Here is a 15,000-nt window from a genome sequence, read left to right as displayed (position 1 = left end):
TTCCTGACGAATTCAGAATCACATTTCTCCCGGCTGAGCTGCAGACTATGGTTGACCCACGCGATTGTATGGGAACGCAGGGCTGCCGGCGTTCTGATTGGACGTGTAGGTGCGTGCGTTCGTAGTGCGCGGACGCATTTGTAATTTAATATTCATCGCAACATGCTGACTTGTGTCATTCTGGCCTGGTGAATAATTACATAAATCTGATCACAGCACCACAACTCCACGGACGCCATGTGATGGCTCAGTGCCTCTGACAGCTCCAGCTCTATGGGTACACTTTAGCCTCGTCAGTCCACATGTATCCCATAATTACCGGTATCTCAGGGCATGAAAGATAGCTGATTGTTTGATTTCATTGTTTAAGTGGATAGGGCTGCTGAAGCTTGTCACGGAAGGAGGGGTTTGGTGGAGCAATGGTAGCACTGCCATCTGACATTCTACCGGCCTGGGTTTGGATCTTAAATCATTAGCTATGAGTCTTTGTGGCTTTGGATAAAAGTGTCTCATGAATGCCAGTGGTGTCCCTTGACACGGTACCTGGGTGTGTGTGTGTGTGTGTGTTTGTGGTTGCTGTCCTCTCACCTCTGGTGCGTTCTCTCTCCCCCTCCAGAACTACTCCGCTCAGGGAGGTGCCGCTGGAAACGGAGGCAGCGGTGCAGGCGACGAGGACTACGAGATCCCACCCATCACCCCGCCCAACCACCCCGAGCCCCCCCTGCTGCACCTGATGGACCCCGAGTCAGGATACCTGTGCCACTCCCTGCCCCACAATGGCCTGCTCAACCCCTACTCCTACCCCGAGCTGCCCGCCCTCATGATGTCCAACATGCTGGCCCAGGACAGCCACCTCCTCTCCAGCCAAATGCCCTCTGTGAGTCCACCCGGGTTTCCCTTCCTCTCTCTCTCTCACACAGCACGCCTGTGGCCGGGCCTCCGGACACCTGCTGCTCTCAGTGAACGAATGAGTGAGTGACTGGATGGATGGATGGATGAGTGAATGAATAGATGGATAAATGGATGGATGGATAGATGGATGGATGAAAAAAGAGTAAGTGAGTGAATGAGTGATTCCATCTGCACATTTTGATGGTCTTTCATATCTCCCATAGTGAGGATTGTTCTTTGTAGTCTGTGCTCTGGTGTGGTCAGTCACACTGTGCTGTAGTCCAGCTGGCCAGATGGGTGATGGTCATTGAGGATGGATATTCTGACATTCTAGAATAACTCTTATTGCCGGGCTACACTGGGAGAGCACCTGAAACACTCTGTTCGCGAAGCGTACTGTTCTAATTTTTTTTGGAATGTGTGTGCAGTGTTCGCACGTCTGGTGTAGCCGGTTCCAATAATTATAGTGGAAGATAATTGTTGCAGCATATGCTCCTTAAACAGAACACTTCAGTTGTGCATAGAGGTGCTAAATGTTAGTTTTAGATGTAGGTGCAGTGTTGTAACAGATGAAAGATTATAAATACATCTTCAATAGCTTGAGATGCTAGTTTCAGTGTTGCACATTGTTCACCACATCCAATAGATACCCATTTGAGATGAACAAAGTCACACTTCACACCTATTCTGTAATCATTTGGTCAGTGTACTGTATACCAAAAGGTAAAACGCAAACAAAGTCTGCATATTTTATATGTACGCTGTGTACGATGCAGCATTTATTCAGGAACCTGTAATGAGCATGAATAAGAAACAGCTCTTTGGCAGAAACATAATATCTTAAGATATTGCATCACTGGAATGTTACCCACAAGGTAGCACACGGTTGACTCTCATTCCTCTAATGGCTTTGTGAAATGGAATCCACTCAAAATGGATATCGGGCAGCAAGCTATAAAGATGGAGGACAGTATCTCCACTTCACTATATGTAGAGATGGATATTTGATATTTAATGGAATGCATTACCCTTCCTCTTTGAAATATGGCTCTTACATGGACTCCAATACATCCCGGATATGGCACGTGACTGCGGGTCACCTCGACGGCGTGCCGTACTAAATCAGAAAATGAATTCGGTTTCATCAGTCTTCTCAATCCATGGCAACGCCAGTGATAGAATGAGTTCTTATCTTATTGATTTTCTTCTTTACTTTGTCGTTCTGGCTGTTGTTGATGCCTTGTTGTTTCGCTCTTGTGGTATTTGTATTTGCCGAGTTTGTACACTGTGGATGACCTCCCCTGGCCGCTGTTATTCCCCGGTACATCAAGCCTGGGAGACACAGTTTAGCCATGTGCCGGCGCAGGCTCTTACGACCACATGCACATGAAATATGTGCCTAATAGGAACCCGTTTGTGCACATCTCGGTCGAAAATGCAGGCTAAATGGGAGTGCCATTTATCCTGATATCCATATAATATCACATTTGGCTTTGACCTTTGCACGTGTCCAAGGCCGGCTGGCTGTGGTACGGGTGATGGCTGGATTTCCTACTAACTCACCGGTTGAAGCAGATGCTACTGAAAAGCAGTGCCCAGCACAGCCCAGCCCAGCCCAGCCCAGCCATCGGTAGAGATCTGCAATGCTAATACCTGACAGGGCTAATCACAGTCTTCGGTAACACTTTATTTGAAGGGGTCTACATAAGGGTGTCATGTAACCGTCATAAGAATGACATGACACATGTCATGCACATTAATGACACATTATTGATGTTTATGACTGTTGTCATAATGTGTCATTCGGTTTTTGTTATGTCAAGTTGACATTGTTTGGGCATCATCATTATGACAACTTGACATTAGGCAAGATGACATTATCTGACGGCGTCTTTGTCATGTCAACTTGACATTAGGCAAGAAAATGTAATCCGTTTACAATATTGTCATGACAACTTGACATATAATTGTGTTTGGCCTGACTTATTTTCTAGGTTTTTTAAGTGATGAGCCTGAACAATTGGCTGTCATGACACCATTATAAATTGGTCATGAATACTTTTCTTGACCTCAACTACAGTGGTACAGTTTTGGTTTGTCATTAAGCTGTCACAAAGAACTATTACTGACCAAAATTGTTTTCTGACAGTGTCATGAATACTTACCTTTGACCTCAAGTACAGTGAACCATCTGAGATGTTTCCTGAACATGTCATGAAGTGTCATTACACTGGTTCATTTCTGTACATTTTACATTTCTGGAACATTGAGTCTAATTTCAAGTATAATAACAACAAACACCATACTCAAGTCATGACTTCAAAGAGTTTATTTCAGCAATGAATTTTGCAAAACATATACATTGTAGTGCCTCGTTGCCATGGGTAGCTATCCTGAGTTCTTTAAAAACACCCTTAGCTTAGTGATCCCACAATTATATGCAAATTCTATTTACTCTTATTTACACATTCATCACACATGCATTACACTCAATCCTCAATAGTTTTCAATAGGCAAACTTTAAGTTTCAGGTATCAAATGTAATACAACCAACATCCAAGCAAAACATGGTTTTCTCTTTAATTAAAATAAAATACCAAACCCTATATACTATGGCCGGCAGTTATTAAGTAAATAAATAAAAAATGAGTAGGCTACCCAACCAGTTGTCAGAGTTCGTGTGGCAGGCCTGTAACGTTGCTAGTGTGCGTTGAAGCCTAAAACCAAAACGGCTCTTTCACGCCACTCCAGCAGCGCAACAAAGAAAACTCAGCGTGTAGTATGTAATGGATGGACCAGATGGACAGACGTCTTCAGCGAGGCTCGTGGAGGTTCCGAGTGGCCAAGTGGATAAGTGGCCATGCAGGCTATCTCACGCAAAGTCAGTGACATCGTGCTAGCAGCTAGCTAGGTCTTACAACATTTCAGTAACTAGGAAATTGTAAACAAATATATATTCATCTCTAGCTTACTGGAAACGTTGACTCTTGTGCACGCATGTTCATGTTTATTCAATGTCATGGTTATGCATTGCTTTAGATGAATATATTTTGTTTATAATTTCCTAGTTACTGAAATGTTGTCAAGATATTATGTTTTGATTCTAAAAGTGAAAAGGATAGAAATGTGTAGTTTATGTTACATTTGTATTATTTGAGCCAATGAGAATTGAGCTAGAGGTCAAGGGTAGCCTAATCAGGAAATAAGAAACAACACCAGGGAGAAGAAGAGAGAACGACTGCCTAGCGGTAAAGGTTTACTGCAGCCTAACACAAATATAGCCTTTGTGTTTAGTGGGTAAAACGCTTACTTAAACATTACTGCTAGACGGTGAAGTTCTGTTGGAAGTGAAACCTTCGAGACGAGAATTTCCCACAAGTATAAAGCCTTCAGCTAGTCAACAAGACCTAGCTAGCTGCTAGCACGATGCCACTTGTCAATGACTTTGCGTGAGATAGCCTGCATGGCCACTTATCCTCGGAACCTCCACGAGCCTCGCTGAAGACGTCTGTCCATCTGGTCCATCCATTACATCTAGCCTACACCTGAGTTTTCTTTGTTGCGCTACTGGAGCTATGTGCTGGAGTGGCGTGAAAGAGCCGTTTTGGTTTTTAGGCTTCAAGGCACACTAGCAACGTTACAGGCCTGCCACATGAACTCTGACAACTGGTTGGGTAGCCTAGGCTACTCATTTCTTATTTATTTACTTAATAACTGCCGGCCATAGTATAGGGTTTGGTATTTTATTTCAATTAAAGACAAAACCATTGTTTGCTTGGATGTTGGTTGTATTACATTTGATACCTGAAACTGAAAGTTAGCCTATTGAAAACTATTGAAGATTGAGTGTAATGCATGTGTGATGAATGTGTACATAAGAGTAAATAGAATTTGCATATAATTGTGGGATCACTAAGCTAAGTGGTTGGTTGAGGTGATGAATGAACACTTGGATTAATTTGTTTATTTAATATTTTAAAGAACTCAGGATAGCTACCCATGGCAACGAGGCGCTACAATGTATTATGGTTTTGCAAAATTCATGGCTGAAATAAACTCTTTGAAGTCATAACTTGAGTATGGTGTTTGTTGTTATTATACTTGAAATTAGACTCAATGTTCAAGAAATGTAAAATGTACAGAAATAAAACCTACATGACAGTGTAATGACACTTCATGACATGTTCAGGAAACATCTCAGATGGTTCACTGTACTTGAGGTCAAAGGTAAGTATTCATGACACTGTCAGAAATCTATTTTGGTCAGTAATAGTTCTTTGTGACAGCTTAATGACAAATCAAACCTGTACCACTGTAGTTGAGGTCAAGAAAAGTATTCATGACCAATTCATAATGGTGTCATGACAGCCAATTATTCAGGCTCATCACTTAAAAAACCTAGAAAATAAGTCAGGCCAAACACAGTTATATGTCAAGTTGTCATGACAATATTGTAAACGGATTACATTTTCTTGCCTAATGTCAAGTTGTCATGACAAAGACGCCGTCAGATAATGTCATCTTGCCTAATGTCAAGTTGTCATAATGATGACGCCCAAACAATGTCAACTTGACATAACAAAAACCGAATGACACATTATGACAACAGTCATAAACATCAATAATGTGTCATTAATGTGCATGACATGTGTCATGTCATTCTTATGACGGTTACATGACACCCTTATGTAGACCCCTTCAAATAAAGTGTTACCCAGTCTTCAAGAGCATCTGCGTTTGAGCGCCAAACAGGAAAGAGAAGCAGACAGAAAGAGAAATAGAGACTAAGAGGGAGACAGAGAGAGAGGGAAGCTTGGAGAAGGATAGGTTTGTTGTCATCAGTTATAAGTAATGCTTTAGCCTTGAAAAATATGTGGTTCCAACTATAAAGCGTGCAATAAGAGGCACCATTTAATTGGACTTAGAAGTTAGCCTAATGGTAAGGTACCGTCTTTTTTTTTCTGAAGAAAAGGAGAATATTTTCTTGCTGTGGATGTTCAGTCTTCATAAACAAAAGCTGTGCCAGTGAAATGCATCAGGAGGTCAGCGCATATATTCAATCTTGAGCACAGGGGAGAGAAGAAAAAAACCCATTAAGGTTCATCTTCCCTGCATTGGCCCTGCTATTGTAGAGATGCAGTGAGATCTGTTTTCATCAGAGCACTCCTGTATGTGACGACGAGGAGAAAGGAGCGAAAGAGAGAGGAGAGGGAGAGAGAGAGAGAGAGAGAGAGAGAGAGAGAGAGAGAGAGAGAAGAGAGAGAGAGAGAGAGAGAGAGAGAGAGAGAGAGAGAAAGGGCAGAGAAATATCACACGGGGAAAATATTCAGGGTAGGGAGAGGGAGGAAGAGAGAGGCAGAGAGGAAAGCCATAACAGGATAAAGGTTGAAATGAAATAAATGAAGGACACAAATGTTACTGAAAATGTCATTTATTGTTTTGCGTCGCTGTCAGTGTACATTTTAGCAATCTTTACAAAGAAGCATATTGCTTTTCAGATTACGCTGCTGATGATATTGATTTTTCTTTTTTTTGTGTTGGACCCAAACAGGATTTGTTATTACTACGCTCTAATATTCCCGGCGAGTGGGCATCACAGTTTTGATAGGAATCACAATTTAATTAGCTCGGATGCCACCGAGAGAAATCCAACCTTGGCTCTTGATTAAAATAACCTGGAAGAGGCACACAAAAACAAGTCAATCGAGTGTGTTTAGTTGCCCCCCCCCTTTCTCATATTACATTTTAATTGCCGGTCTGTGTGTAGCACGTGGGTCTATGCGCGGCTCTAGCTGGCCCAGGTGCAGAGAGCTGAGGACCAGGCGATGGTGCTGTTGTGAATATGGCCTCATTAGCAAACGATGATGGAATAATCAGCTCTAAGGAGGAGCCTGAGGCTAGCCTGCGCGCAGCAAAAGGCCCCCTCTTGTCTCCCCATGGTAAATCGCTAATGCTAGGTGAGTCGCTAGGTGAATCGCTAATGCTAAATTGAAAACGCTAGCCACTGAATCGTATTATGGGGCTGCACCCCTCCAGCCCCCACCCCACAGCCCCCACCCCAGCCAACGGGTGTGTGCTCAGTGCTTTATTTAACTGTTCACCTGAAATAAGCTCATTTGCATCCTCACAGTGTTGCAGCAGGAGTAGAGAATCATGCTTAGGAATAAAAAGCAATCATCTCTTTTCTTTGTCCTTCCTCTACCAACCCCCTCCCGTCTGTACAATCCGAATGTATTACAGTGTTCTGTTCATTCTGCTTGGCACTCTGGTGTTTTCCACATTTGGTAGAGAGAGCCCTCATCCATTTGATGGGTGAAGATTCATCCCGGGCAGAGGTATCAAATCTTTCAGGATGAACTTGATATCTTGCAGCCCAGCTTTGCCTTGATGCGCTGATGCACTTGGCAAGCCCACCACAGCCCCGGCTAATGTGCTAGCTGTCATAGCATCTTCCACAAGTTCTCAATGCATTAGACATCCAATAGCCACGATCAGGTGGCATGGATCTTATCAATTAAACCCAGCGAGATTCTGATCCGATAGGCGAGGGTAGGAGATACACTAGCAGCAGGGAGGGAAAAAGGGAAAAAAACAAGCATTTCTAGAGAAAGAGTCAGTGCAGAGACAGAGAGAGAGAGAGAGAGAGAGAGAGAGAGAAATACATGGTAGGTAGGAACAGAGACCAAACAAAGGTATGCCATTAAATTAGCGCTCCCATAGATGCACAGACAACTGATTTCATGGTCTTTATGCATTACATGCACATTGGAATCACACAGCGAGTCCCATGGCCTCATTTGGGATTCTTCACACCAGTGACACACCCTCCCTCCATTAACATGAATGGATCTCCATTCCCCTTCTTTTCTTCTTGTTGTTGTCAAAAATGCATGTTTATTGATGAGCTTGTATGTGTATTAAGTAGACATTAGCATAGAATTCACATCACCGCCATCATCAGAAAGGGGAGAGAGCAGTTTGAAGTTAATTATTCGAGCATAGCATACAGTTTATATCTTTAAATAATTTATCAAGCCATATTCATTATCCTCTCAGGGTTTGCTCTGGCCATCCTAGTCAAACAAGTCAATAAAACAATGCATATTATCAACTTTGATGGGATGTTAGGGCAGGAAAAGCCTGCATTTAGGCTTTTTTGTAAAGAAAAAAGCATTGTGCATAATCTTAACTGTGAGAAAATGCTTTCTTCTGCATTTTGCTCTCTCCTTTTGGAGTTGCTATATGCCATAACAAGCACAAATATTTCAAAGGCACTTTATTGCAGAGAAACTATTATATTGAATGCATCTGACCTATTGATAACTGCTCTGGGTAATGGCTTTACATAAATGTCACACCACATATATGTTCTGTGGAACTAGGGCAAACTAGCAGTGCAAGGCCCTCACTAGAGCACTCTCTCTCTCTCTCTCACTCACTCTCTCTCCCACTCTCCCTCTCTCTCTCTCACTCACTAGCACAGCACAGTTACAGCGATGGGTTTGTTTCGAGATGAGCATTTCCGACCATGATTTTCTGCACTAGTTCTCCCAGAACTAGTGACATGGTCAATAATTGTTCTGAGATCTCCAAGGGGACCAGCGCTCAGAGCCTCCTCCTACATATAACACTCTAATGCAGACGACCGAATGGAGGGCACTGTCTTTGGACGTGTTGGCACAGAGATTGTTTTATTTTCATCACAGGAAGGAATTGTGGTATACCATAGTTCCTGGTAACATTAAGAGAGCACAAGCCATTTACAATTAAGAAGCGTTTCTTGGAAGTCATGACCATAGATTCAGCCTAGCCTGGAGGTCATGTATAATTGTAAAATTGCCTTAAGAGCACAATAAAGGTAGCCTACACATCCATCCCACGGCACAGTTGCTTTTAGCCAGAGTAGTGCATTAGTGTGTTTCACCAAAAAGGACAGAAAATGATGAAAGTAAAAATGCAAAAAACAAATCTTATGGAACAGAAGGGCGGATGTGTGTTGAATACCAAATGCAATGCTTCAGTACCACATTGCAGTTAAAGGATCATATACATGGAGAAAAAACATATATGAACCTATTAATTTCTTTTATTTTTCCATTGCAGTTTGAAGAACATGATAGAGAACATTTTATGCGGAATATTACGGGCATGATTGATGCCTCCGCTGAAAGCAGAAAACATTCCGTGTTCGATAGACCTGTGAAGACCGGGCGAAAAAGAGAACCCCTTGGTTTTTAAACAGCTTTCTTTTCACCTTTGCGATTATTTATTTTCAAATAGTCCTTCAGGGTAATGTTCCATTTTCTTATTTCACAGCCCCTTTTCCCATAAATGAGCCATCGGAGTAATAAATCACCTCACAAACAGAGACTTGTGCAAACCCTGAAAGGTCCAAAGATTTATGTAACACATTCATGTTTTCCACTTCCTCATTTTAGTACTGCTCTGAGAAAGCCCGTCTAATAAAAGCCCCTATTAATATTTCCTGTTGCTTAGCAACCGCAGGCAGCAAGTAATAGCATTCCGTGGAAAAATAGATGACCGACCGATAAGGAAAAATTCAATTCTTTTATTATCTCCCTGGAGAAAGCTGCCTTATTTCTACCCACTGGATGATATGAGACTGTGCTTGTATATTAAGAAATATTTTAAAGGAATAGAAGTTATTTTCCAATTTCATTATATCAAAAAAGAGACTACTCATTTCTTCCCCTCAAGAGTTCATCTTCTTCTTTTTTTTCTAATAAACTCAATTAGCCTTAGGATTGAGCTAATCAAGGCATAATGTATGGATTTAATTTCCTTTTTTATTTCTAATCATATAGCCTTGGAGGTGTTTCAGACACGCACATACAGTCATGCAACCATCAAGACCTAAGCTGTGCATGTACAGTAGGCTACGCATATTCTTTAAACATCTAAGGTAGCCTATATGTTAGGCTTTATGCAGAGAGACGTTGAAACAGTTTAAATACAGCATATGCATGGTTACTTGTCATTTTTCAGCACAGTTTGACTGCATGTTTGCCATCTTTGAGACGGCTGTTTGCTGAAGAAATTCTTGATGAGAATTTCACATCAGGAAAGGAACCATTGTCTGGAATTGGATACATGCAAAACTAGTGAAGGGTTTATCTACCCACATAATAGCGTTGTGTTTGAACGTAATTCTATGTATTGTGTAGTATGCCGTTTTAAGGTCTTTTCAGGGAGACAATGAGGACAATATAAATGAAAACAGGAAGAACTTAGCTGCAAAGGAGACCACCACTAGCTGAATTTTAGTCCTAGCCACCCAAAGTTTCGAGATAAAGCGTTATGCGTCTTATTACTTCCCCAATTGGGCCACTGACTCCTTGTGTTATCGCCCCACTGAATCAAGCCCACATAGCGCTGCTGTGCTCTCTCACGTCCATCAAGCTCACCACAGATGACTATGAGGAGGCTGTGTGTGTGTTGTGTGTTGGAGATTGAGGTGGGGTTGGGTTGGGTTTGGGGGGGGGGGGGGGGGTGGGTGGTTATAGTAATTCAGTCAGTGCTAACCAATGAAGCGGCCGCGGAGGGGAGCCTGACCTAGCTTCTCCTTCCAGTGCCCTCCATGTGCCGCGTAGCATTAGCGTGGAGGACGCGCGGCGCGGCGCGGACGGAGAAGGGATCTGCTGAGTGCTGGCTTTGTCTCTCCAGTCGCTCTCTTCACACTCCCCCTGCCTGGGCTGGCCTGACAGGAATCTCCCATTGGCTGATGCCATGCATGGAGATGGAGGTGGGGTGGGGGTGGGGTTGGGGAGGGGGGGGGGGGGGTCTGAGCTCAGAGTGGAGACAAAGCCAGTCCAGTGGTGGTGGGGGTGGTAAAGGCAAAGGGTGGGTGGGTGGGTTTGTGTGTGTGTGTGTGTGGGGGGGGGGGGGTTGTTTTTGCTTCTCATCTTGTCAACTTTCAGCAACATCAGAGAACACACGAGGCAGTGCCAGTGCTCAACATTTATGTGTACTGTACCTCCAGTCCCAGTCTGTGCGTGGAGAAATGAGAAATAGAGCGGCAGTTGTTTCTGACGTGAGTGCAAATGGCATAGCTGATATTTGCACACATCGGAGTGCGATGACTGGGAAATTTGATTAAGTTTCAGCCACTCAGGTCATTAGCTGTTTGAGGAAGTGTTGCAGCTAATGGCTGTTGTCAGAAACACATGCTGGATGAGAGTTAGTAGTTAAGACACTTGCAAAGCATCTACAAATGGACCTAATTGTCACTGTGTTGCTGCGTGTTGGTGTATCATTGTGTGTGTGTCCGTGTGTGAGTGCGTGCCTTTGTGTGTGTGTGTGTGTGTGTGTGTGTGCCTGTGTGTGCCTGTGTGTGTGTGTGAGGGAGAGACAGAGAGAAAGAGAGAAGACCTGTTTTGCTCATTAGATGGAGAAGAAAGGTGCTGTCTACCTGTCTTCTCCATGTGTTGATTATTCTGCCTTTGCCTTCCAAAGCCATTTCAGAGTTGTCATGTCAAACAAGCATCCAGTCTTTAGTGAGTGGAAGAGAGGAGGGGGGAGGGCCGCTGATAAAAGTGAGTGAAAGAGAAAGAGGGTGAGAGGGGAGCGAGGGAGAGAGGAGGAGGGGTGCAGGGGAACGAGAGAACAGAAAAGGAGGGCAGAGCATGAGAGAGAGAGAGAGAGAGGGGGGGGGGGGCATGCATCGACAGACACTGACAACAATCATAAGGAAATTCAATGGATTACATTAGCATCCTCTAAATATAATTGCTCGCTTCACATCCACATATCGGTATTCGGTGTGGCTGCACGGCCCTGGAAAACATAAAAAGGAGAACTCATCAGATTCCCGTTCTTTTTGCTCGACATTGGGCTGATGCAGAGGAGTATTTGTCCATAAAGCAGCAGCCTCCCATACCCATAATTACCTCCATTACAGGCCCAGTGTGAGAGCATGTGGCTCCAGGAAGCAGCCGAGGGTTCTACACTCGGACTCCAAACATGAACATGCAGGCAGGCGTCTTTGACTGACTGACGTATGACTCTCACTCTTGTTGGAGTTCTTTGTGCTGTCTGTAGTAGCATTTAGCATAACGTGAGGAGCCCCCTACTCAATCGTCATCTTCATCGTCTTCATCGTCATCATCACATGTTTCTTCTTGTTTGCTCCTCACCCTCTTTCTTTTCATCTTCTCTCTGTCCTTCTTTATCCCTCATTCTACACTTTTCAATCTTCCGAAATGAAATCTTTGCTGGCTTGCGTTTACCTTTGTGTTCCCTCGCCATACCGATGAACCGAATGAGCCAATAACCTGTCACGCTCGTTTAATGTCTGGCGAATATGTCATTAAATCACCAACATGTCATCAGATGTCTGTGAACCTGTTCTCGGCGTACTTCCTTAATGAGCCTAAACAGCTCACGCACTTGTCGTTTAAAGGACTAGCTCGTTGCTCCGGGCTGGGGAGAGAAAGTGCCACTGGAACTGGCTCACTCTGGTGTTGTTGTGGTGGTTGCGAGATGCATTTGATTAGCATACAGACGGAGCGATGGCAGAGATGGCTCGAGTCGCTGAGCCAATAGAGGTGATTCTAGGCAGTGGAATGGAAAAACACTGATGGGATGCCCTTCTGAGGTGTATGAATGTATTAGTGTGCCTGCACGCTTCAATAGGACTATGGACTGATACTTGTGGTGCAAGATGTTTGCACATATACCTTTGCATATGGTTTGATTCTTGATGGTACGGGTATGATTTGCATGGTGTCAAATAGGTTCTTTGTTTTGTTGAATTAGCTTTGTATAGTGACACATGATATTAGATATGGTATAGTGAAGTGTAGTGTGGTATTGTACAGTATAGCATAATATGGTTAGTTGGAATATATTATGGTGTGGTGTGGTACAGGGTAATGAGGTGATGTATGGTATGGTTAAGGATATTGTGTGATATGGTAATACGTGGCTGTCGAAAACTACTTTCCAAGCATTGTTTGCTCAGCCATTTCCGCAGTCAATGATTCATAAAGGCAAGCCTCTTAAAGCACGTTAAAAAAAAAGACCCTCGCAGGTGTCTGTCTGTGTCGGCACAGTGTGGCGCGGGGCGGCGTGGCGCGGCGTGGTGTGGGGCGGCTGGCCGAGGCTAACGCAGGGTTCAGAGATGAGGTGAATGAAACGGAGAGCACTTAGAGGAGGGGAGAAAGCCACGGTCGGAGGCTCTCGCTATGCCCCCAGGGGCGAACAAGGAGTCACAGCAAGGCCTCTCCCTCTCTCGTTCTCCCTCCCTCTCTCTCTCTCTCTCTCTCTGTCTCTCTCTCTCTCTTTCGCTCTCTGTCTCTATCTCTCTCGGCGGCCACGCGTGTTTACCGTTCTTTTGAAGGATCAGTCTTCGGCATGCGGCTAATTAAAGCTGCCACGGCCGGCAGCCTGCGGGGATAATGTTCTATTATTATAGTCATTTGTTTCAATTAAACGCTCTGTGATTTTACAATAGCAACTGTGAACCTGCACGAGTAAGCCATCACTCCCAACAAGATGTCTCCAATCAGAGAGCGAGAAAAGGGGGGACTCGGAGGAGAGAGAAAGCGAGAGAGAGAGAGGGAGAGGGAGAGGGAGAGAGGGGGTGAGAAGGGGCAGAGGGAGAGAAGCAGAAGAACAAAATGGGGTGAATAAGAATGAAAATACTTGCCAGGTTTGGACTTTTTTTCCCTCGCTGCACTGCTGAAATATGCAAGGACTCAAAGTAGTTCAGTGTGTTAACTCTTCTAAATCCAAACCCGCAGAGAACAAAAAAAAAAACTAGCTTCCTTTTTTCCCCCCCATTTAATGGAATAGTCGACAGCTTGAATATCAATCCCAACACAATGTGGGAATTGCAATTACACCAACTATGCTTTCAGTTCAATCTCATCCCAGCTATATGCGCATTGATCAAGAGACCCCCCCCCCCCTCCACCCTCAATAAGCTCCATCTAGCATAAAGCTAATGAAAATGCCTTCTCATTACTTTAAGATGTATTTAAGCCAGTACACATACATAGTAATTATGTGTGTGTCCTGTCTTCATAGAGACCCAATGTTCCTGATTCAGTGCGTCTGCGTGGGCATAGATAACCTGGCCTTGGTTAGTAAATCAGAGTTACTGTGAAACATTACAGGCCAGAACAGATGCAATCGATTCAGCTCTTAGCAGACTCTGCTCGGCGCTGCGCTGCGCTGCTCTGCTCTGCCAGCACACATGATCAGAAAGCAATTTCTCTTCTGAAAAGCCTTGGCTCAAGAGCCGTGCCGCATTCACACCGCGCAATCAGAGGCCCACACACACGCGCGCACGTGCACGCGCACGCGCTCGCGTCACTTCCTGCGTGGTGAAGGAACATGGCTCCTCAGATTAAATCCCAGGCCGCTAGCTGAGCTAGCATACTGGCGAATAGCCGTACTGTTTTTCTTTTTCCTCGTCCGCGTTTATTAAAAATCTTTAAGGTTAACTTGACTTTGCACAATGCAAGCCCCCAGTAAGGCACCGTCTTTAGATGCCAGCATCAGATAGGAAATAATGAGACTCTTTGAGACACATTGCACATACGCCATTTCCTGAAGAGCAATCCCGATATGAGAGACGCTGTATAAATAACCACAACGTACACATGAAAGATTGAAATGTAAGTCGTGGGCATGTAGTGAACCCTGTAAGCAAACATGCAGCTGGCCCTTGTGGCTACAGTGGCCGTCCACTCAGTGGTCAGATTTCTTAAGCTAAATCAAACAGTGCAGGCAATCCTGGTCCAGATGAAACCATTTCAAAGGCAGGGTCAGAGGATCAGAGGAACAATAGCTTTCTGATATCCCATCTCGCCACACAATGTGCAGCCCATAATTGGAAAGCCCTTGTTATTTGGGTCCCATTTGACTATGATGTACAAGATGTGAATACAAACATGGCAAAAGCGCAACGCCGCCGCAGGAAATGAATCAGAGAACTTTCCAGTGTTTTCACTGCAAACACAAAGGTCTGTAAAATAGACAAAAGTGTGTGTTTGTGTCTGTGTCAGTGTGTGTGTGTGTGTGTGTGTGTGTGTGTGTGTGTGTGTGTGTGTGTGAACAGTGTGTTTTCACTGTTCGTGTTTGCTT

The 15,000-nt window shown here is 44.1% G+C and overlaps 1 protein-coding gene across 5 annotated transcripts in view; it reads left to right on the top strand.

Annotated features, from left to right (window-relative positions):
* The window catches only part of tox2 (TOX high mobility group box family member 2), a 101,861-nt gene that overhangs the window by 66,727 nt on the left and 20,134 nt on the right, over positions 1-15,000 (top strand). For all 5 annotated transcript variants that reach the window (XM_062545615.1, XM_062545617.1, XM_062545619.1 and 2 more), the window contains one exon: positions 617-877. In XM_062545615.1, coding sequence (XP_062401599.1) covers positions 617-877 — 261 coding nt within the window. The remainder of the gene's footprint in view (positions 1-616; positions 878-15,000) is intronic.

The sequence above is a fragment of the Sardina pilchardus genome, chromosome 9 (assembly GCF_963854185.1).
Source record: "Sardina pilchardus chromosome 9, fSarPil1.1, whole genome shotgun sequence".
In the NCBI taxonomy this organism is placed as follows: domain Eukaryota; kingdom Metazoa; phylum Chordata; class Actinopteri; order Clupeiformes; family Clupeidae; genus Sardina; species Sardina pilchardus.
The sequence above is the reverse complement of the archived record's forward strand: the minus strand, read 5'-3'. Positions and strand labels throughout refer to the sequence as shown.